Source organism: Lissotriton helveticus, chromosome 2_2 (genome assembly GCF_964261635.1).
Source record: "Lissotriton helveticus chromosome 2_2, aLisHel1.1, whole genome shotgun sequence".
NCBI lineage: Eukaryota > Metazoa > Chordata > Amphibia > Caudata > Salamandridae > Lissotriton > Lissotriton helveticus.
Genome location: NC_136060.1, coordinates 519496419 through 519517552, shown reverse-complemented (window position 1 = coordinate 519517552; position 21134 = coordinate 519496419). Strand labels below are relative to the sequence as shown.

Genomic DNA, 21134 nt, shown 5'->3' with positions numbered 1-21134 from the left:
CGAGTGATGAACATGGGTACCATAACAAGCGAGTGATAAACATGGGTACCATAACAAGCGAGTGATAAACATAAACATGGGTACCATAACAAGCGAGTGATAAACATGGGTACCATAACAAGCGAGTGATAAACATGGGTACCATAACAAGCGAGTGATAAACATGGGTCTCATAACACGCGAGTGATAAACATGGGTACCATAACAAGCGAGTGATAAACATAAACATGGGTACCATAACAAGCGAGTGATAAACATGGGTCTCATAACACGCGAGTGATAAACATGGGTACCATAACAAGCGAGTGATAAACATGGGTCTCATAACACGCGAGTGATAAACATGGGTACCATAACAAGCGAGTGATAAACATAAACATGGGTCTCATAACACGCGAGTGATAAACATGGGTACCATAACAAGCGAGTGATAAACATAAACATGGGTCTCATAACACGCGAGTTATAAACATGGGTACCATAACAAGCGAGTGATAAACATGGGTACCATAACAAGCGAGTGATAAACATGGGTACCATAACAAGCGAGTGATAAACATGGGTCTCATAACACACGAGTGATAAACATGGGTACCATAACAAGCGACTGATAAACATAAACATGGGTCTCATAACACACGAGTTATAAACACGGGTACCATAACAAGTGAGTGATAAACATGGGTACCATAACAAGCGAGTGATAAACATGGGTCTCATAACACGCGAGTGATAAACATGGGTACTATAATACTCGAGTGATAAACATGGGTCTCATAACACGCGAGTGATAAACATGGGTACCATAACAAGCGAGTGATAAACATGGGTACCATAACAAGCGAGTGATAAACATGGGTACCATAACAAGCGAGTGATAAACATGGGTACTATAACACGCGAGTGATAAACATGGGTATAGATACTGTGCCTTAACGGGGCACGGAACATAGAATTTGTGGGGTCTAGAGCAGAAATGTGTTCATCACGAACACTTTAACTGCTGTTTTAAATGAAGCAGTTGCTGGGTTCTGTCTGATTTCAGGGGGCAGGGCATTCCAAATTATTGGGGAAATACCCGAGATTGCTTGGCTGTAGGTTTTCTTTTTTATAGAATTTCTGTGGTTTCAACAATAAGCCATTGGTTGGCTTTGTCACCCTTGTGTTCTTGCTTCTTATTCGATGGCTTTCCTTTCTCTTTTGTTTGTCCCCCCAATCCTCTTGATTGACTGACATGTATTGTTGCACTGCTCACTTTTAGGGATCTACATATTTCTTTTTAGGTCTCGGCTAGCGTAAGCTGCGCACATGCGCAGTCTCGCTGATGAAATTTAATGAGATAGAGAGAATATCACTAGCAAGGTTAAGCCCCGCCCCTCTTCTCCATTGGCTGGCCTCCTAAACGGTGGCCAGCCATTGGAGAAGAGGTCCTAGTGACGTTCTTCTTTCTATCTAGGCCCCGTCCTTTTCAGGCTGGCTTACTTGACTTACTGCTGAAGTAAAAGGTTTCTTATCTTCTTTATGGGTCCAGATGGCCCCATAAAGAAGATAAGGAACCTTTTATGGCAGCAAAAAGTCAGTCTGAAAGGGACGGGGCTGACGAGCACTGGTTTACTCTGGAGACAAACTACAATTTGAGACTATTCTCCAGTCGGCAAATGAAATGGATCAGAGCGATAAGCTTCACAAAGCCTGAAAAAATGGAATCCAGACTTGCCAACCTGAAAATATTTTGCACTATGTGAAAGAAAATAAGAATATTTTGCTAAGGCCGTCGCCGATTTCCTTAAGGGTTTTCACACCGCGTAACGGACATCGGCTGTTCACAGCTTCAAAGACGAGCTGGAAATTCACTCTCTGCATTGACACTCGGTGGCACCCGGTGAATAGGCATGTCTGACAGAACCCCTAGAGTCTAGGCAACCTAATTCATTGCGCCGAGTTCATCACAAAAAGTATCGAGAAGGGCACCGTACGCTTTCCGCCGCACTTCAACTGGGATAATATACCGATGTCCAGACTGCTGGGCAACTATTTCCGGGTTGGCGAGGACGGTCACTTACTCCAACCACCCGGCTCCTCCTCCTATGATCCTTATTCTGTCAATCATTATCACCTAGCTTGCCCGCTTGCCTCACTTATTGAAGTCAGTTTAAGCAGAAAAGGCAATCAATCGGATTTTTAAAGATTTTTTGGGAAGAGGTCGGCAGTAAAGCTTGCGGCTCGGGAGCTTCTCGCCTTATTGGCGCGACCTGGCATGTCAGTGAGAGGATTGCCACTGCGGTAAAAGGGCATAGCCCAGGTGACCGAGAGCATCCTCTGTGGAATAGAAGCAGCTTACATCCACCGCTCTGAGGGACAAGGAGCTGGAACGCGGGGCAGTGGGCCCAGTGGAGGTCGAGAGACCGTTCGTCTCTGCGGATGTCGGCGATGGGGGCCCTGATCAGCCGTCAGTATGCCGGGGTGGAAGAAGTGGACATCACATCCAACTCTGTCTACAGATATCACCCTAAATCGGTGAGTCTTTTCAAGCTAATAATTGCAACGGAGTGGTCAAGTATAAAGTGCCCTTATGTTTGTTTTTGCACTTACTGAGATTTAATCCCACAGCACTGATTTCATGTAACCCTTTCTCCCAGAGTTTTGCTATGCAGTGACCATTCCCCATCAACCAACTGCGGCGTCAGCCTACGGGGATGGTTTTATTTTATTATTTGTATTGGCAATGATTAGCAGGGTGATTATCAGTTCTGTGCTCTTCAACGACCAAATGTAATCTGGGAGTTGCAGTCTTAGTTCCCTTCAACTGACCCAGTTCGACCAATAGACCTGGAAACTGTTATTTGTGAAAGAAAACCCAAGGTCAGAAATCTGGTGTTTGTTGCCCTAGAGTCATAAGCTAATGTTACGTATACCATGTACATTTGCTGAGTTTGGCATTTAAAGCCCACTAGATAGAGGTCATCATGGGGTAGCACATCGACTTGACGAGGCGGCCATTGAGCATTTTATTTCAATTCATACTGGTGTTCGAGGCCGCTGGAAAGATGAAAAGGGAATTTACTATATTTTAAGATGGTAATACTGAACTTTAAGTAGAATATAACGGCCAATGCAGAGGGTGATATTCCAACAGGAGCGAAGATTAGGGAGATTTGAATTAATGATCAAAGTGCATGCTGTACATCTCTCCCATTTTGTGCCGTTGTTTAAGGAAATGCTTGTCTTGATGCTCAACTTTCTACTGTTCTTGGCACTGCGGTTTTTGGTTGTTGTACTTGGTGTTGGTTTAGGCAAGTGAGTACGTTGAAAATTTCTGTCTTTTACACTGTTTTCCTGAAAAATGTATTGCATGCAAACCCAAAGAGTTAACTTGAGAATGTTTTTTTTAAATACATTGAATCCTACCGGAAAATAGAAGCTATTACTTATTCCATCTTTTTCCACTCTAGACTCGGGCTCTGAACGAAATTGCTGCAAAATCCATCCAGCTAGTCTTTAGAACCATTAGTAATGACTGTTTTTCCCTAGCCCAAATTGCTCCTGAAAAAACGCAATGTAAACACATTTTTCAGGTCAGGTTTGTCACGTACGACTCTCCCTCGCACCTCCGTGCTCCACGTCTCTACGGCGCAAAGCAGGAGCCAGAGCGCCTTCGCATTCATTTTTCGGGACATGCTTCTCCTGCGGGGAGGCTGGGGTCAGTGTGCGCTGTCCCAGAGTTGATGCTAATGAGGGGCAGCCTTTAGGGGAAAATATGAATCACTGCTCTGGACAAACCATTAGAGCAAGACAAAACTGCTCCAATTCTTGTCAACCTTCCACTATGCCAAATCCTCACAGGAATGGGCAGCCAGGCCAACCACACATTCCCCACTGGCCCTATTCACCACAGTAACGACACGGGATGGGGTTTTCATAGGCCATTGTACAGCAGAAGAATGTACAGCGCCAGACTTAATCCTCGGCTTTCTCATGGGAACGCGTAAAGCAAACTCAACTTGTGGGTGCGTCCTTGTACTGTGAAGTTGGAGAGATTACCTCGGGATCGCCGTTCACTGCGATTTCTCTTGGTTTTGATTCAGGCGACCTCTGCTGTACATCGTCTTGAACGTATAGAGGTGTAAAACAACCACAAATAGCTGCCAATTTTAAAAATTTGCTTAGCTTGACATTGCTGTGCCTGCAGAGAGCTGTGTGGCTCTGTGTGTGTGTGGTTCTATGTGTGTGGCTGTGTGTGTGTGGCTCTCTGTGTGTGTGTGTGTGTGTGTGTGTGGCTCTGTGTGTGTGGCTGTGTGTGTGTGTGTGGCTCTCTGTGTGTGTGTATGTGTGTGGCTCTGTGTGTGTGTGGCTCTGTGTGTGTGGCTCTGTGTGTGTGTGGCTCTGTGTGTGTGTGTGGCTCTCTGTGTGGCTCTGTGTGTGTGTGTGTGCGCAAATGCAATAGGTCTCGCATTCGCGAGAGATTAAGCTATTGGCATTGTAAATGACAATGCTATTTATTTATCTGTTTTCAAAACCAACACATAAATAAAAAGTTTGTCATTTACAATGCCAATAGCTCGAACTTTTGCAAAGGCGAGGCCGTTGCATTGTCAATGCTTGTTTGTTAAGCACATCAAGACAGTGCTGGTCTTTTCTAATGGTGCCTTCTGTGCTTTTCCCGCTGCCAACCCCGCCTTCTGTGCTGCTCTCCCTCGTGCGCTTCTCCCCCCTGCCAAACCCCCACCCTCTGTGCTGCTCTCTCCCTCGTGCGCTTCTCTCTTTGTCAATCCCCCACCTTCTGTGCTGCTCTCTCCCTGGGTGCTGCTTTTCCCCACCCTGCTTTGTTTTTATGTTATCCTCCTTTGTTCCCCCGCCCCTCGAGGGCATTTACATTTTTTTTAAAAACATTTGCGCACTCCCATTTTCACAAAAAAAACTTTTTACTGATCTATGAGCCACCTGACCACTTGAATCAGTCAATTAAAAAAACACAGAAAATGGAGCGCACACGTTTGGTGACACATGCACGCGCCCACAGACTGGCTGGCAACAGCATCCATGTCATTGCGCCTTTTTGGTTTCTTTTTAATTTTAGCGCTTTGTCCAATGATGCACAGTATTGCAGATATCATTGACTTAGCCAGGAGGTAGAAGGCGTGACCTATTGGTTTGGTCAGTGTTTGATTCACTTTTAGTTGAGTACTTGAAAAGAGTAACATTCCAACGGATTTGGCAGGGGAGCAGCTACCGAATTTGGTGTGATACATTTTTCTACACGATTCCATATGTAAACTTCTGTACCTTTTAAAAGTTTTTTTTATTACCCACCACAAGAGTGATCTACTGTACGCACATTAGAGAAAAAATATATTGTGCAGTGAACAATGGCCCTTATGTATCAATGTACTCCTCCTTAAACCAGGTCTGGGTAAAATCCTTTTATGCATCAGGCCCACAACTTAGTGACGTATTACTCAGCCTAGCAGGTAAAGGCACCCCAAATCCTCTATCACTGGAGGCATTGATGATTTATTGGCATGATCATAGGCTGGGTGGTGTTCTGCACCACAGGGCTTCCCGAAGTCCAAATAGCCCAATAACTCTGTGATGGCTCAGTGGTTGTCAGGTGACCGTGCTGCAACTGTGGCCAGCAATCACAGGCTGATGACCTAGAACGTAAGAAGCAACCATGCCCTCAACAGCTGCTCCAGGGAATGCAGCGAGGTTGGATACAGGAGTGGGACACCTTCAAAGCACTGTCTGAAGGAGACTGGCTCTTAGCTCCTTTTTTTAATATGTATTATTATTTTGTGTTCTTTTATGTGTTGTGGGTACGAGACAGCTGAAGGTCCGACAGGCCATGCCTAGCCCACGCCTCTGGGGCAGGATCTTTACCCTGCATCATTTACAAAGTCACCCTGACTAACGCCACAGTACTTCTACTATCAGAATGCACTAACCTAAGCTCTAGATCTAGCTGCAGCAATAAACATTTGTCGCTCTTCCAACCTAGCGCCAACCAACCATACACAATAGGAACATGTTAGTTAGCAGGAGCCCAGGTTAGGCAGAACGGAACAAAAAAAGTACCTAGTGATACCGTAGGAATCTTTCACGCCTCTCTGTATTCAAGGGGAACTCTGTCATTTCTGAAACTGGAGAACGTCATATCAGGACAGTTTGGCACATCTCACTCCCTTCCCGGATCAAGGGAAGCTACTTTCTGTGTGTGAGAGCACGCTTCCTAGTTCAAATGTATACGCAACTTGTTCTCCTAAACTTGTAATGTAAGAAACATGCCTCAGAATTGTATACTTCACACTGAAATCAAAGCATGTGGGAGCAGGACGAGTTGACCGTGCGTAACTGGTTGGACATCGAGATTTGACTGTGGGTCACGAGGTTCCTAGCTGAGTTTGAAGGGCTGGGTGCTGGTCTTAGTTCTGAAAGCAACTAGGCTTGGTACCAGAGAGAGGTGTCTTTTCTAAAGGGTACCACTTCTTTTTTGTCTGAGTTGAGCTTAAAGAAGTTGGTTCTCCTCCATTGTGAGACTTCATTTATGCAGTTTGTCTGGATGTTGGAGTTGCCTTCGGAAAGGGAGAGCATGAGGTGGGTGTCGTATGCGTAAGAGATGATGCGGAGTCCGTGGGTTTGGGTGATGAGGACTATCGCGCCATGTAGATTTTGAAAAGCGCAGGGCTGAGTAAGAGCCCTGGGGCATACTGCAGATCAGGTTGATGGCAGACGAAGGGTACAGGGCAAGGCTAACTGATTGGGTGCGTCCTATGGGAAGGGAGTTGATCCTGTGTGGGTCCGTGAATTCCAGTCTCAAGGAGGTGTTGCATGAGAATGGGGTGGAAGACTGTTGAAGGCAGCGGAGAGGTCCTGTAGGAGGAGTGCTGCTGTGTTCCCTTTCTGTATGATTAGATGGATGTTGTTGGTGGTGGCGATGATGGCAATCTCTGTGCTGAGTTGAGGTCTGAAACCAAACTGGGAAGGGATCTAAGAGGTGCTTTGTGTTGAGGTGGTCCACCAGTTACTTATTGGGATTTTTTGTTGTTGTAATGTTTGCTTGATATGGGAGGATGGAGATTGATCCGTAGCTTGCCAGAGGCTTTGGGTGTGCTGTTGATGGTGTTTTCAGGAGTGGTATGGTGGCATGTTTCCAAGCGTCTGGAAAGGTGGCTGTAGTGAGTGAGTCATTGAGGATCGGAGTGAGGGCCTTTCAAATTGGTCAAGTTCTTTGGTAAAGATTAAGTGGGGGCAAGGGTCAGAGGGGCGCAGAGTGGATGGCTCACATGGTGGTTTAGGTTTCCATGGGGACATGGCGAGCCAGCAGGCCAGGGTGGTATCCGGTGTGTTCTTCTCATCAGATTGGACGATAATGAGGGTGTGGCAGTCTCGTCGGGGTGCCATGAGGAGGAGGGTGTGGAGGTCTAGTTGGGGTGCAAAGTTGTTGGTTTTATTGCAGAACTAGTGGAGGACTTGGTGCAGAGTACTTGTGAGATGGTGACGGTTGTGGAGTTGGTGGTTGGGAACGTGAATTCCTAAATAAATGGCAAATATTTTGTTGGCGTTTTTGGCGCTGTTTTGAATCCGTTTGGTGAGAGCAGAACTCTAGTAATACGTCCAGAGGACTCATTTGGAGGTGTTCCTCGTGGTGCTGTTAGGGGAGTGTCATAATTGAGGCTCTAGCGCTTTGCAGTGGTGCATGGGGAGCTGTAGGTGGTCCTTGTTCCATTTTGCCCGTGGTGTAGTCCACGCTCTGGAGAGGGTTTTAAGCGGGTCCTGGGTGTCCGCATACAAAGTGATCCGAATGTTGAAATTGGGACAGAGCATGTGAGGGTGTTTCAGTGCTGCAGGCCTCAAGTTTGAAGTTGAGTCATCCAGGTTTCGTCAGGGATCGTGTTCCTGCTGTGTCAGGCATTATTTTTTAATTCAGGAGGTGCAGGCCAAATCAGACCGGAGTGGTCGGTCTAGGTAATGGGGTGGGCTTGTCCACTGTGATGCCGCAGAAGTGTTCAGGATAGGGTTGAGAAGGTGTCCAGCTACTTGGATAGAGGCGTACACTTGTCGGGTGACTAAGATCATGTTGAGATTTTCCAGGAGATTGTTGGTGTTGGGATCAGTGTGAAGTTGAGGTCATCAAGGCGGCTGAAGGAGCTGGAGGCGAACACAAGTGGGGAGGTAAAGTCTGTGATGGTGGTTCAGTATTTGGATCTAGGTTGCGGGAGGGTTGGTAGAGTAGGACTCCAGCTAGGGGGAGGTTCCTTGACACACTAAGCTTGAAAGCGAAGTGCTCGAGGTGGTCCCTGGAGTTTGCAGATGCAATGGAGCTGTTGATATATTCTTTGTAAATGATGAGGAGTACTCCTCCAGGTTTGCCGGTTCTGTCTTCTCTTGCATTCGGGGGGCACGATGGCCTCTGTGATGTCTGGAGTGAATGTCAGAAAACTCATGCAGGAGGTCTTAGGCTTCGATGGCGAGTTTTTCAAGAGAGCGTGCATTGAGTAGAAGGCATGTGTGGGTGTAGTGCCTGTTGGGATAATGTGCACGGTAGGGGAATTCTTGGGGTTGCAAGCTGGGCAGAATGCAGGAAAACCAAGAGACCACGCAGGAGAACGCACCTTCAATGCTGGTCTGGGAGCCCTGGTGCAGTCTCTTGATGTGCGCCCCGGTGTTCTTGGTGTGGAGGTTCTTGGCCGAGTAGCATCTTTGGCTGAAGTGGGAAAGTGGCTGACCAGGGGTCCTGGCATTGGGGGTGGGAAGGGGCACAGTTGAGCATGCCGTTGAGCATGAAGGAGGTCCAGGAAGGAGGAGAGCAGGGCTGGGTGGGGCACAAGAGAGTGGCAGGAAATAGAGGTGCAGCAGGTAAGCGTGTGGCACAAGAAAAGGGAGGAAAGGCAGTTGAGGCAAAAGGGGTACAAATGAGGCAAACAGAGAAGGCTACAGAGAAGAGTGAGACGCCGGAGAAACGAAGGAGCGAGAGAGATAAATTGGTGCCAAAAGTTTAAAAGAATGTCAAAGCAAGAGCGAAAGAGCAAAAAGAGGCAAAAGGTAAAAAGAATGTAAAGATATTGAAGCAAAAGCGATAGTGATAGAACTGTCCAGTGAAAGGTGTCCCGCCGCTGATGTTGGCGTTAGTCCGCTTCTTTAACATTGCATCGTGTGATCCTGGCTCCTACCGGAGATAGCCTGGTGAGTTTATGTCGATACAGCAATGCAGTTTTAATGCTACACATGAAATCAACTGTTGTGCTTTCTTGACATGCTGCATGGGTTATCTTGTCCTGTATAATCTGTGCCCGTTAGTAGTTTATATTCAAATCTGTAGTAACTGTTTAACAATCACTGCAACAGAGTGGGAGCACAGTATTTGCAGGGCCCACAAACCTATCTGGTGTCACTTGGTGCCTACAGAACTTCACAGCTGATGGCTGTAACCCTAGAAATGAACAAGGCTACACTTAACTTGAAAACCATCCGCCCTTTCAATATTTGGTCTTCGATTTGTACATTGCAAAGGTGTTCTTCGCGATTTGTTCGCAGACACTGTGAAATGTTTCCTATGTAACAAACCCCAAGCTTTGCCTGAGCCTCCTGTTGTTTTTCCTTAGTCCCCCGTTTTCGTACCTTCTTTTGTATCTGTTTGGTTAAGTAAGGACAAAGGCGTGTGTCCCACTTTATGTATTAATGTTCAACCACTGTTTGTTTATTTATAAGTAAATACCTGACCTCTGTCCGACCGGACATGTCCACTTAATATAGAAACGATTGAGTCTATATTTATTGCTTGGTTTCCTATTTTGAATTGCTCTAGGGACCGTTGTTGTTTAAAATAAAGAAATATTTACAGCAGTTTAATGAAAACAGAACCAGCTTTACGTGTGGCAGTTTGATTCCCACCCTCCTGTACAAGAGAATTATGAATATCCCATTATCTGCAAACGCCGTTGCGTGTCGAGGAAAGGAGGTTTACAGTAGTGAGGTGCTGGGCTAGATATCCCTTGTCCTATCAACAACAATACCAGCCCTCTTAGCTTTCACACTCTGCTGGCAAGTAATGTTATTTACTTATTACATGCAAGTATTGAAGAGTTCTTTGAATTAGAGCTGTATCCTGGACTTCACATCAGCGGCCAGAAGGAGTTTGATGAGCTGCGTTTTCACTAAAAGTAGCTGGGTTTTAGTGGTGCCTATTTACTAAACCCAGGATTCTCAGCTTCAGTCCTCTTTGCGCTAGCATCCCTTCTTCTACTGATGGCCACCTGCCTTTGCCTTGCTCAGACCCCCCAATACTGGAATTCCTACTTTTAAATCTTCTTGTTTCCTTTGGATTATGCTATGCACTAGTGTACAGACATCGCATAGTGAAAACAATGAAAGTAGCACTAAGGAGTGTGCTAAAGAACTGTGCGGTGCATACTTGAGATCTTAATGTTTAGCCCAAGATTCATTCCGGCATTATAATTCTACCAGATACTAAATTTCCCAGCTATAGAGTTTAACCGTTTAGATTTCCTTTGGTGTATTTTCTTTCCTTATTGTGGTGGATTATAACATCAACTTTCTTCTTTCCAACAGAGGCCACAGCCATGGACATGAATGAAAATGAAGATTGCAACAAGATGCTAGAACTTGTTGATGAACTATCACGGAGAGTCGAAGAGGATGCACGCTGGTGTTCCGAGCAAGAAGAACTAGTTCGACAACAGCAAGAAGATCGACAGACACAGAAAAACATTACAGGAAATGGGCTGGATCCACCCACTGCCCGTGAAGCAGACGCCCTCCCAGATGGTTTCATCGATGGAGATGAACCGATCCACTGTTCTCCATGTGACCAAAGCCTCAGTGAAATAGAGCAACTCCAGACCGTTCCCACCACAGATGTTCTCTATATTTGTAATGAATGCGGGAGAAGTTTTGGCAGCAACACCGCTCTTGAGGCGCACAAAGAAAGCGCTGCATGCCAATTGAACCAGTGTGTGAAATGTAGCAAATATTTCAGCGATTGCTTGTCATTCATGATCCATCAGAGAACGCACATAGAGGAGAAACCGTACGAGTGCCCTGACTGCCGAGAATGTTTTAGTGACAATGTATCATTCCAGGTGCACCAGGGAACCCATGTTAGAGAGGAAACATGCTTATGCACCGAGTGTGGCCAAAGCTTCAGTGGACAAGCAGCACTTGCCGTGCACCAGAAAATTCATGCAGGACAGAGCCTTTTTACATGCAATGAGTGTGGAAACACCTTCAGGTTTAGGTCCTCCCTTGTCAGACACCAGAAAATTCACGGTGGAGAACAGCCCCTCAAAGAAATTAGCAGTGAGTCTCAAATCTTAAAACAGAAGAAAGAACGGGAGAAGCCCTTCGCTTGCACAGAATGTGGACGAACTTTTTGTCTTGAATCCGCTCTTGTGACGCATCAGAAGACTCACTCCAAAGAAAGAATCTTTCAGTGCAGCCAGTGCACTAAAGCGTTCACGCAAAAGTTTTTATTACGTAATCACCTGACAACCCACAGTGAACAGAAGCCCTACGTGTGTGACGAATGTGGGAAGAGCTTTGGGCAAGGGTCACAGTTAAAGATTCATCGGAGAGCCCATAGAGGGGAGAAACCCTTCACCTGCACTGAATGTGGGAAGAGCTTCAGCGTCAGCTCGTCCCTCGTCAGGCATCAGAGGGTCCATACGGGGGAGCGGCCCTTTGCATGTAGTATTTGTGGACGATGCTTCAGTATCAAAAGCAATATGGTGTCGCATGAAAGATGGCACACTGGAGTAAGACCCTACAACTGCCTCGAGTGTGGGAAGGGATACCGATTCAGCACCCCCTTCCTGCGACACCAGGAAAAGCACATGTTAATGAGAGAGAAGACTGTTCAGCGGAGAGAGGTCACGTGCCCTTCAGTGACGGAAGAAACTAAAATGGCTTTTCTGGACAATTGATGGTTAACAGGGAATGTTATGCTAGGTACAAATCCAAATAATGTTATAAAAAAGAAATTTGACATGGAGATATGCAATACTTGGAGTAACGCTGATCATGCATTGATTATAGATCGACATCTATTGCGAAGCTGGTTATAAATCATGGACAAGTACCCATTGTGAATCTACTTCTTAGGGAAAAACAGGAGCTCAGGAAAACGTGATTATTAGGCATGTCTTTTGATGATCAAATATTGTAGCTTGTGACTCCTGAAGCGGCTGCACTGTAAGAGGTATTAAAACCTCCCTCGCCCCCCGGGGGCACGTAAAACTAAGAATTTGTGCAGAGCTTCCATGGTTTCTTGCAGTGCCTCTGGTTTGAAGCTCTGTGACGGCACAGAGCCTTGCAGTGATGTTTACAATAATACCACCAAAAGGGCACCTGTTCTTTATGCCATGTGTTAAACGGAACATTGTGTGAGCTGGGTGAGTTTTCCAAGCACTAATCGACCACTGTGCCTTCAACTGAATGCTACTGAGTGAAGCTGTACAAACCCCAGGTTTTTCCAGTGCACACAGACTGAAAGTACCCTGTTAGCACCTGAGTCTTAAGCTCTACATAACGACCTAAGCATTTGGAAGAGAATTGCTTTTCACCCTTGTTCTGTTGTATTCCACATATCTCTTGCTCCTACCTCAATATTTGTTGTGGGTGTATTGGTGCCTCCGTTTTAGCCATGGTTCCTTTTGGCACTTTAGTGCTCTCTCGTGTTGTTAGTCACTAGGAAATTGACTGACTCATTTTGTTTTCTAGGGTCAAAGCAGTCTAGACTTCCATTCAGTACTCATTGGGCACCTAGCCATTTAACTAACACCCCAAAAGTATGATGAAGAGCACAGTAAAAAAATGGACATCCATGACTAGCCATGTATAGACCATTAGCGCCCATGGTTTATGCATGAACGTTAAAAACAGCATCTATCACAATTAGTATTTATTGGAAAGGTCGTGAGAGGGACTCTGGATGGAATTTATTGGCCAGTGTAAGACTGGTGCCAAGCTCTGCTAACCTTTTCCAAGCTAGGCTGGACAGTGTACGACTAATAACAACGCTGTTGGGCATTGTGTCTGTTGCTGTATATCTAACTGATATCAAACACTTCTGAACGCGGTATAAGTCGAACAAAGATGTTTTGCTTCGTGTCTGACTACTAGCAAGCTATACAGCCCAGCGTAGACTGTAGAGGTACACCTGGCCATAAACAAATCAAACGGTTTTGGACTGTTTAGGAGTGCTGTGGCTCTGCATTGAACAGTAAACCGTGTATAACAAACTCCTTTGGGATTTAGGTTTCAGCGGACGGTATATCTGTCACCGCTATGACGGTTTAACCCATCCGCCGAGATGCAAATTAGGCCCTGAATGTATTGCATGTCATATAGAATGTACTGATCGGTTGCAGAGAGGAGAACGAGTGGACAATAAAGGGAGTCGGGAAATCCTCGCGCTTGGATTTTTGCATTAACCGGTTCCTGCCTGACTCAGAACAAAAGCAGGGATGTATTTTATTCCTTCACCAAGGAAACTGTCTGAATCATGTAGTTCGGAAAATGTCGACAGTTCCGTAGTGTAGGCAAAAGCCTCAGCTCTGTGGAAATATGTTGAGGCAGCAGTTGTATGTATCTTAATTAAAGAACGCTTGAAATGTTTGCGGAGGGCTATCGGGTTTAAAGCAATCTCATAGCTGTATGTTTTTGAATGTATCTTTGCCTAAACCGTTGTATGCCTTTCTTGAAACATGTATATAATCACTCTCAGAGTTACTGTCATTTATTTTGCTGACTCTGTTGTGGCCTACTGTAGAATTAGTCAAAGTAGATTGAACCGGTGCCTCTGTGTCAGAGTCCGCACCTCGTTGGGTCAGTCCGTGATTCTGAAAAGACTGGTGGATCTTACAGACATGTGACTAGAGAATGCAACTGTGGCATCAATATGTCGCGACAACTCCACTTTCTCTGAGCCAAGCTGTCCTTTTTAAAAACTGGGCTTCCATTAATGGCTTGTGACACTGCTGGTGCATCCAGATGCGTCTTCATCGTAACAAAACGTAAAAAAAACAAGGGATCCCGATGCAGTGGCAGCAGCATGAGTGTTCCATAATTCACAAACATGGCTTAGGGTATCGGGCTGGAAGTTGGGCAGAAGGATTTCAGGGTTGTAGGAGCCCTACTGCAGTGTCCGGTCTGCGTCTCACTCTGTCCTGGATTCCTCTGTATTCAGGACGTTCGCTGAAGACGTGCACGGCACCTGTACACAGTATGTGTACATCAGGAACAGGATGAACACGAACACCTGAGCCTGTCTGAGCGACTGGTTTTTACTCTGGGAAAATCCCAGTTCTATTAAATTAATTTTAACTGTCATTCCAGGCAGGCAGCACTCGCATGTAAAGCAGCCTCAGCCCCACATGGTAGAATCCAGTCCAGACTGCCAGCGCACACAAGCAAACCCAAATACGTTCTAGCTTATTGGGCCGCTGCAGTGATGTTCAGCTTGCATTCTGTGGCAAACAACCTGCTTGTCGGGAGGCGTGCTTGCCCTGCCCGTCAGGGGTGTTGCTTGCCCTGCCCGTCAGGGGGCGTGCTTGCCCTACCCGTCAGAAAGCATGCTTGCCCTGCCCGTCAGAAGGTATTCTTGTCCTGCCCGCCAGGAGGCGTGCTTGCCCTGCCCGTCAGGGGGCGTGCTTGTGCTTGCCTTGCCCATCAGAAAGCATGCTTGCCATGCCCGTCAGAAGGCATTCTTGTCCTGCCCGCCAGTAGGTGTGCTTGCCCTGCCTTTCAGAAGGTGTGCTCGCCCTGCCTTTCAGGAGGTGTGCTTGCCCTGCCTTTCAGGAGGTGTGCTTGCCCTGCCTTTCAGGAGGTGTGCTTGCCCTGCCTTTCAGGAGGTGTGCTTGCCCTGCCTTTCAGGAGGTGTGCTTGCCCTGCCTTTCAGGAGGTGTGCTTGCCCTGCCTTTCAGGAGGTGTGCTTGCCCTGCCTTTCAGGAGGTGTGCTTGCCCTGCCTTTCAGGAGGTGTGCTTGCCCTGCCTTTCAGGAGGTGTGCTTGCCCTGCCTTTCAGGAGGTGTGCTTGCCCTGCCTTTCAGAAGGTGGGCTCGCCCTGCCTTTCAGAAGGTGTGCTCGCCCTGCCTTTCAGTAGGTGTGCTTGCCCTGCCTTTCAGAAGGTGTGCTCGCCCTGCCTTTCAGAAGGTGTGCTCGCCCTGCCTTTCAGAAGGTGTGCTTGCCCTGCCTTTCAGTAGGTGTGCTCGCCCTGCCTTTCAGGAGGTGTGCTCGCCCTGCCTTTCAGGAGGTGTGCTTGCCCTGCCTTTCAGGAGGTGTGCTTGCCCTGCCTTTCAGAAGGTGTGCTTGCCCTGCCTTTCAGTAGGTGTGCTTGCCCTGCCTTTCAGTAGGTGTGCTCGCCCTGCCTTTCAGAAGGTGTGCTTGCCCTGCCTTTCAGAAGGTGTGCTTGCCCTGCCTTTCAGGAGGTGTGCTTGCCCTGCCTTTCAGTAGGTGTGCTTGCCCTGCCTTTCAGGAGGGGTTCTTGCCCTGCCTGTCAGGAGGTGCGCTTGCCCTGCCCATGAGGAGGCATGCTTGCCCTGCTCATCAGGAGTCGTGCTTGAGCAAAGAATGTTTCAGAAACGTGTTTATTTAATGCGTTTTTCCAGGCATTGAGTGGAATTATCAAAAGCTGTAGGCTTGCTGCCTCTAAACTTCATTGTGTTAATATTGCGGCCAAGGCTGGCATACCAGACTAAGCCCGCCTCCTCAAGGGTGGATTTCAGTTGATATCTTAAAGAGTCTGCTCGAGCCCTCAAGATCCCTGGGTATAGCTTTATAAGGACCCCTAGCACGTCAGTTCAGTCCTCCAGAGGCCAAGCTTCAATCTCAGCCTGGATTTCCTGGCTGTCCTCTGGAATAGGAGCACTGATTTGTATGCTTTGGGTTAAATTAAAAAGACATCCAACGAACCAGAGAAGGCCAAGTGGCCGTAACTGACAGCTGGAAGCAGTTTTGCTTTTAGAAGAGTCAGTATTCGTCCAGCCGAAGGACTTAGCAGGTGTTGGCTCAGTTGTTTTAGCAGGTGCGTGACATTGGTGGCCATGGAGGTCAGATGTTTCAAATGAATGTTCGCCTTGGCCCGTTCTGAGAGCCAGACCCCAAGATCGTTGTAGGAAGCCACTGTGCTAACTTGCAAATCGCCCAGGAGCCATTGCGCTTTCCTTTTAAGGTGGTCTGTCCCGAAGATGATTACCTTGGTCTTCCCCTGGTTGACTGTCAGGAAGTTCTCCTCATTAAAGCGATCCGATGCACGTAGGGCTCTCTGTAGGCCCCCTCTTTGGGGTGATACATTATTGCGGTATCGTCCTAGCCTGGGCGCTACTAGGGTTGCGCCTTGCAGAGCAGCCCCCAGGTCTGCGGTGTACACATTGAAGAGGATAGGCGCCAACACACAGCCCTGTTTGTTGCTATTTTGGGGGTCACTGTATCGGTGCTTGTTTTAACCCGCACCCAGGTATCCTCATATAAGGATCTAATTGCGTCAGGAGTTTAGGTGAAATTCTCACGTTGTCTAATTTCCACCGTAGCCTTCTGCAATCAAATTTGTCAAACTGTGCTGTAATCGATGAAACAGAAAAACAATGGAGGACTTTTCTTCTTCACCGCCTGGGTTGATAGATGAGCTAACGCAAGAATGTTATCCAAGGTCGATGACTGTTACATAAAACCTGACTGATAGACGGGGATAATGCCTTTTTCTTTCGCTCAAGACTCCAGATCCTTCAAGAGGAGACGAGCGTAGGCCTTGGCTTCAGGATCGAGAAGGGCGATAAGCTTGTAGTTTGCAGTCTTCAAACGGTCACCATTTTTAAAGATGGGGACAAGTATAGAGCCCCCTAAGAGTCTGGTGTCCTAGTTGTTGAAAGTCTGGTGCCATTTTAAATACAGGTGCCAGTAACCCATTTGTCCCTGGAGCTCCATCGTTCCTCATGTTCCTGATGGTTGTGATAACCATGTCGGAATTTATCAAACCCGACGACCTACAATGCTCCTCTTCCCAGGTGCTCTGATCTGTAAGGCCATTATCAGAAGGGACATTTGAATCTTGGAACTTTATTTCATTTGGGCGGCTCTGTCCCTCTTCCCAGATCATTGCTTCTGAGCTACCTTTATTTGAAGGAGGGTACGAGTATAGTTGCGTCACGTCATTTAGCCAGTCATGCTCCACCTCTGTTTTCTCTTGATGCCCCTCGACTGCTCCTCTATTGATGTGCCTGCACAGCCCAGAAGGGTGCTTTTTCTTCAACAGAGAGAAAGCTTTAAGCCATTCCCTTTCTGTATGGTCCTTCTTGTGTTCCCACAGTTTCTTTCTTAAGGCTGACCTTAGTGCTGTAACCGACAGGCCCTCTGTTGGTGTACCCCCTCTTTTCTTTGCTTTTAAGTCCTTCTTGAGGTGCCAGTTTGCCTTCAAGTATATCATTTGTGTGGGGTTTGCATCCTACAATTGATGGCGCTTTGATACTCGGACGTTGATGCAGATGGTTTTCCAGCTTCAAATGGAGGTCCGCTACGACATTCTCCAAATCCTTAATAGGTGATAGATGCCTGTCAGGAGGTGTGCTTGCTTTGCATGTCAGGAGGTGTGATTGTGCTTGTCCTGCCTTGCTTGCCTTGCCTGCCCATCAGGAGGTTTGCATGCCTGCCCGTCAGGAGGTGTGCTTGCCTTACCTGCCCATCAGAAGGTGGGCTTGCCCTGCCTGTCAGGAAGTATGCTTGTGCCTGCCCTGCTCGTCAGGAGGAGTGCTTGTACCTGCCCTGATAGTCAAGAGGTGTGCTTGCCCTTCCCAGTCAGGGGGTGTGCTTGTCCTTCCCAGTCAGGAAGTGTGTTTGCCCTGTCCGTTAGGAGGTGTGTTTGCTCTGCCTGTCAGGAGATGTGCTTGCCCTGCCTGTCAGGAGATGTGCTTGCCCTGCCTGTCAGAAGGTGTGCTTGCCTTGCCTGCCCATCAGGAGGTGTACTTGCCCTTCTCGTCAGGAGGTGTGCTTGTCTTGCCCGTCAGGAAGCGTGCTTGCCCTGCCTGTCAGGGGGTGTGCCTCCCCAGCCCGTCAGGAGGTGTGCTTGCCCTTCCCTTCAGGAGGTGTGGTTGCCCTGCCCGTCAGGAGGTATGCTTGACCTGCCTGTCAGGAGGCATGCTTGACCTGCCCGTCAGGAAGCGTGCTTGCCCTGCCTGTCATGTAGGGTGCTTGCTCTGCATGTCAGGAGGTGTGGTCGCCCTGCCAGTCAGCAGGTGGGCTTGCCCTGCCCATCAGGAGGTGTGCTCGCCCTGCCTATATTAGTGTGTTTGCCCTGCTTGTCAAGGGGCATGTATGCTCTGTGTGTCAGGGGATGTGTTTCTCCTTTCCATTGGTGTGTATTTGCCCTGCCTATTAGGGCATTGGTTGGCCTTGCCTGCCAAAGGGTATGCATGCCGTACTCTGCATGGTCACTGCGCTTCTTTGGCTATGGCGTTTTCTGCATAATTATGGATTTCTTGCATTTTCAAAATAATACATCATCTGCTGCATATCTGCAGATTTTAGGAAAAAATGTGTTTCTAGCCCAAACAGATCAAAGGGTAATAAAAATGCAGTGTCAAGTGTTTCTGTGCAGTGGGAGGCCCTTTGCAAAAGTTGACTGGTCAGCTTTAGTGCTTACCCTGTATTTTGTTGTTAAATTGTTGCGAGTGATGTTAACTCTTTGCTCAGACACTGGTATCACTTGAAAACAATTTCAAAATCATGAAGTAATACTATCATGAAATGTGCTACATTACGCCTCATACTTTGCTTTTTCTTGCCACAAAATGTTATCACCATTGCGGCATAATTTGGGCTTCCCCTGCCGCGTAATTCCAGTGGCCCTGCCTGTTAAAGTGTGTGCTTGCTCTGCCCATCAGGGGGGTTTTGCCCTTCACATTGGGGGAAGGGCTGTATTTGCAAGGCCCTTCCAGGGGTGAGCATGCTCTACGTAGGGGGTGTGCTTGCGATGCCCATGTGCCCCACAGACCCAGTGCTGCCCCTTGACTGAGACCAATAAAGTTCAACCCAAGCTGGAGAGCAGCAGATCACTGGAAATGTCCCAGCGTGGTCGATGAATGAAACACCAACTTTTACTCCATTTGGAAATTATACATTTCCCAACTTTTGTTGAACCCATATGTATGTATTCTTTATAAAGATGTGTCTCTCACCTTGTCTACATTTTTTTAACTTATTGTGCGTTTTTCCTTTTATGTCCTAATTGCTCAGTGTTCACACCGACCACTTCTTGAATTTTACTATTAGCATTGTTTTTTATGATGGGGCATTTATGTTCACTGCTGTCCGTGATGCCTCATAATTTTCCAGTTGCCAATCAGCCTTGTTTCTAAGGCAGCCCTGCAGCAAATAATAAAGTAATGTTTGTAGCGCTACATTGTGAATGTTGGCTCTTTATTGCTTGGTTTGTAAACTTCGACTGTTTTCTTACCAATTCCTGTCCAGGGTCCTCCTCGACTGGTCGTAGGCACTAGAAACTCATTGCAGGCGGACTTCACCTGGTCTGTAAGGCTGGCCAGCTGGAGCCAGCACCACCGATGTCCCTGTGTGCGGAGGCGAGACTGGCCGAGGCATGGACATCCCCAAGAGAAGGGCAGCTGATCACTTACTCACGAAAGCCACTAAGAAAAAGCAGTATGAAGATGGACACAAAAGATCCTTTGGGGTCTGTAAGCTGGAACATCCATTTTGAAGAGAAGGAGGGACGTCTGCGGCTGCCTGAGAGCGCATACAAGACTGGGTGTGCCAAAGGACCCCGCGGAGGGGGAGGGGGCATAGATCACGTGTATGTTCAGCTGCTAGTTCTGTCTGGTAGCATTTGTAAACAAAACCATCTGTCAGTGCTTTAGCTCAGTTGGGCTGACCAAGTTTATTTAGATTTTTACTTTTCACCCTGTTCAATTATATGATTTCAAAATGACTTTGGATAAAAACGTTGAACAAATAGTCGGCCGTCTGCGTCTCATCCCTCCTTCTACAGATGCAGGTTTCAAGCATATTATGATATCAGGGGGTGTCTAGTGATGACGTCTTGAATTACCATGAGGTACTAGACCCGCAAGTGAATCGGAGCGCTTTACAGGATAAACAAGTGATATACGAAAGAACTTAGAAGGTGTGGATACATTAGGGATAAAATAGAAAGATACTTTTTACAGAAACAAGCGGTCTCAGATCCCAGGGTGTATACGCATGGGATGAGAACAGGTAGATAAAGTTTATACGAAACGAGCGGTCTAAGATCCCAGGGTGGGAGGCTGGTCTTAGATCCCAGGGTGGGAGGTCCAGGGGTGCCCGCTGGAAATCATCCGGAGAAGCCATGGTGAGGCCGTAGTAGGAGGTGGAACAAAGTTGCTGAGGTGACTTTAGGGCAAGAGTTAGGAGAGGAATTTGCCCATAAGGAAGTTTTTGGCCTTCTTTTTGAAGCGCGCCAGAGACGGAATTCTTCTAATGGCAGGCGGGAGTGAGTTCCAAATTCTTGGTGCGGCCCCAGAAAAGGCTCAATTGTTCGTTTTTTTTGCAAGCGTGCTGGTTGTAGCAAGAGGTCTCTGGCGGACCGGGGTTTTCTGGCTCCTCCGGCAAGAAATGCAGGGGAATTGAAGTATAAAGCCTTGTGAGTGATCCAAGCCAGCTTAAGTTGGATTCTGGCCTCAAGAGGAAACCAGTTCAGAGCTTCAAGGTGTGGAGGGATGTGGTTGAATTTCTTTGAACCTGTTAGGAGTCTGGCGGAGGTGTTGAGGCAGGCTGGCGGAGGTGTTGAGGCAGGCTGTCAATGGGGCCACGGAGATTTGGGGTAGACCTGCGAGGGTAGAGCATCCATATTCCAGTCTGGAGATGATTAGTGCCTTGTTTGCATTTTTAGGTCGGGAGTGTCAAGGAAAGGTTTCTTAGATAGCTTAGGTGATATCTGGCTGTTTTGACCATCGAGTTGATGTGGCCACGCATATTCAAGCTGCAGTCTAGGGTTATTCCAAGTGATTTGGCAGAGTCCACAATGGTTGGTGGCCAATTTAATGCTGTGACCGAATTGATCCATTCCAGGATGTCAGGGTTTGTTTTGGGTGGGGAGATTAGAAGAAATTCAGTTTGTTTTTGTTACGTTTGAGC

At 47.3% G+C, this 21134-nt stretch overlaps 1 protein-coding gene across 4 annotated transcripts in view; it reads left to right on the top strand.

Annotated features, from left to right (window-relative positions):
- Window positions 1-19973, top strand: part of LOC144821614 (uncharacterized) — a 38693-nt gene extending 18720 nt beyond the window's left edge. For 2 of the 4 annotated variants that reach the window (XM_078678851.1, XM_078678852.1), the window contains one exon: window positions 10567-13639. In XM_078678851.1, the coding sequence (XP_078534977.1) occupies window positions 10578-11936 (1359 nt within the window). In that variant the 5' untranslated portion in view covers window positions 10567-10577 and the 3' untranslated portion in view covers window positions 11937-13639. Of the gene's footprint in view, window positions 1-10566; window positions 13640-19472 lie in introns of those variants that run through there. The other 2 variants (XR_013608395.1, XM_078678853.1) reach the window with 2 other exon arrangements.
- The last annotated feature ends 1161 nt before the right edge of the window (window positions 19974-21134 follow it).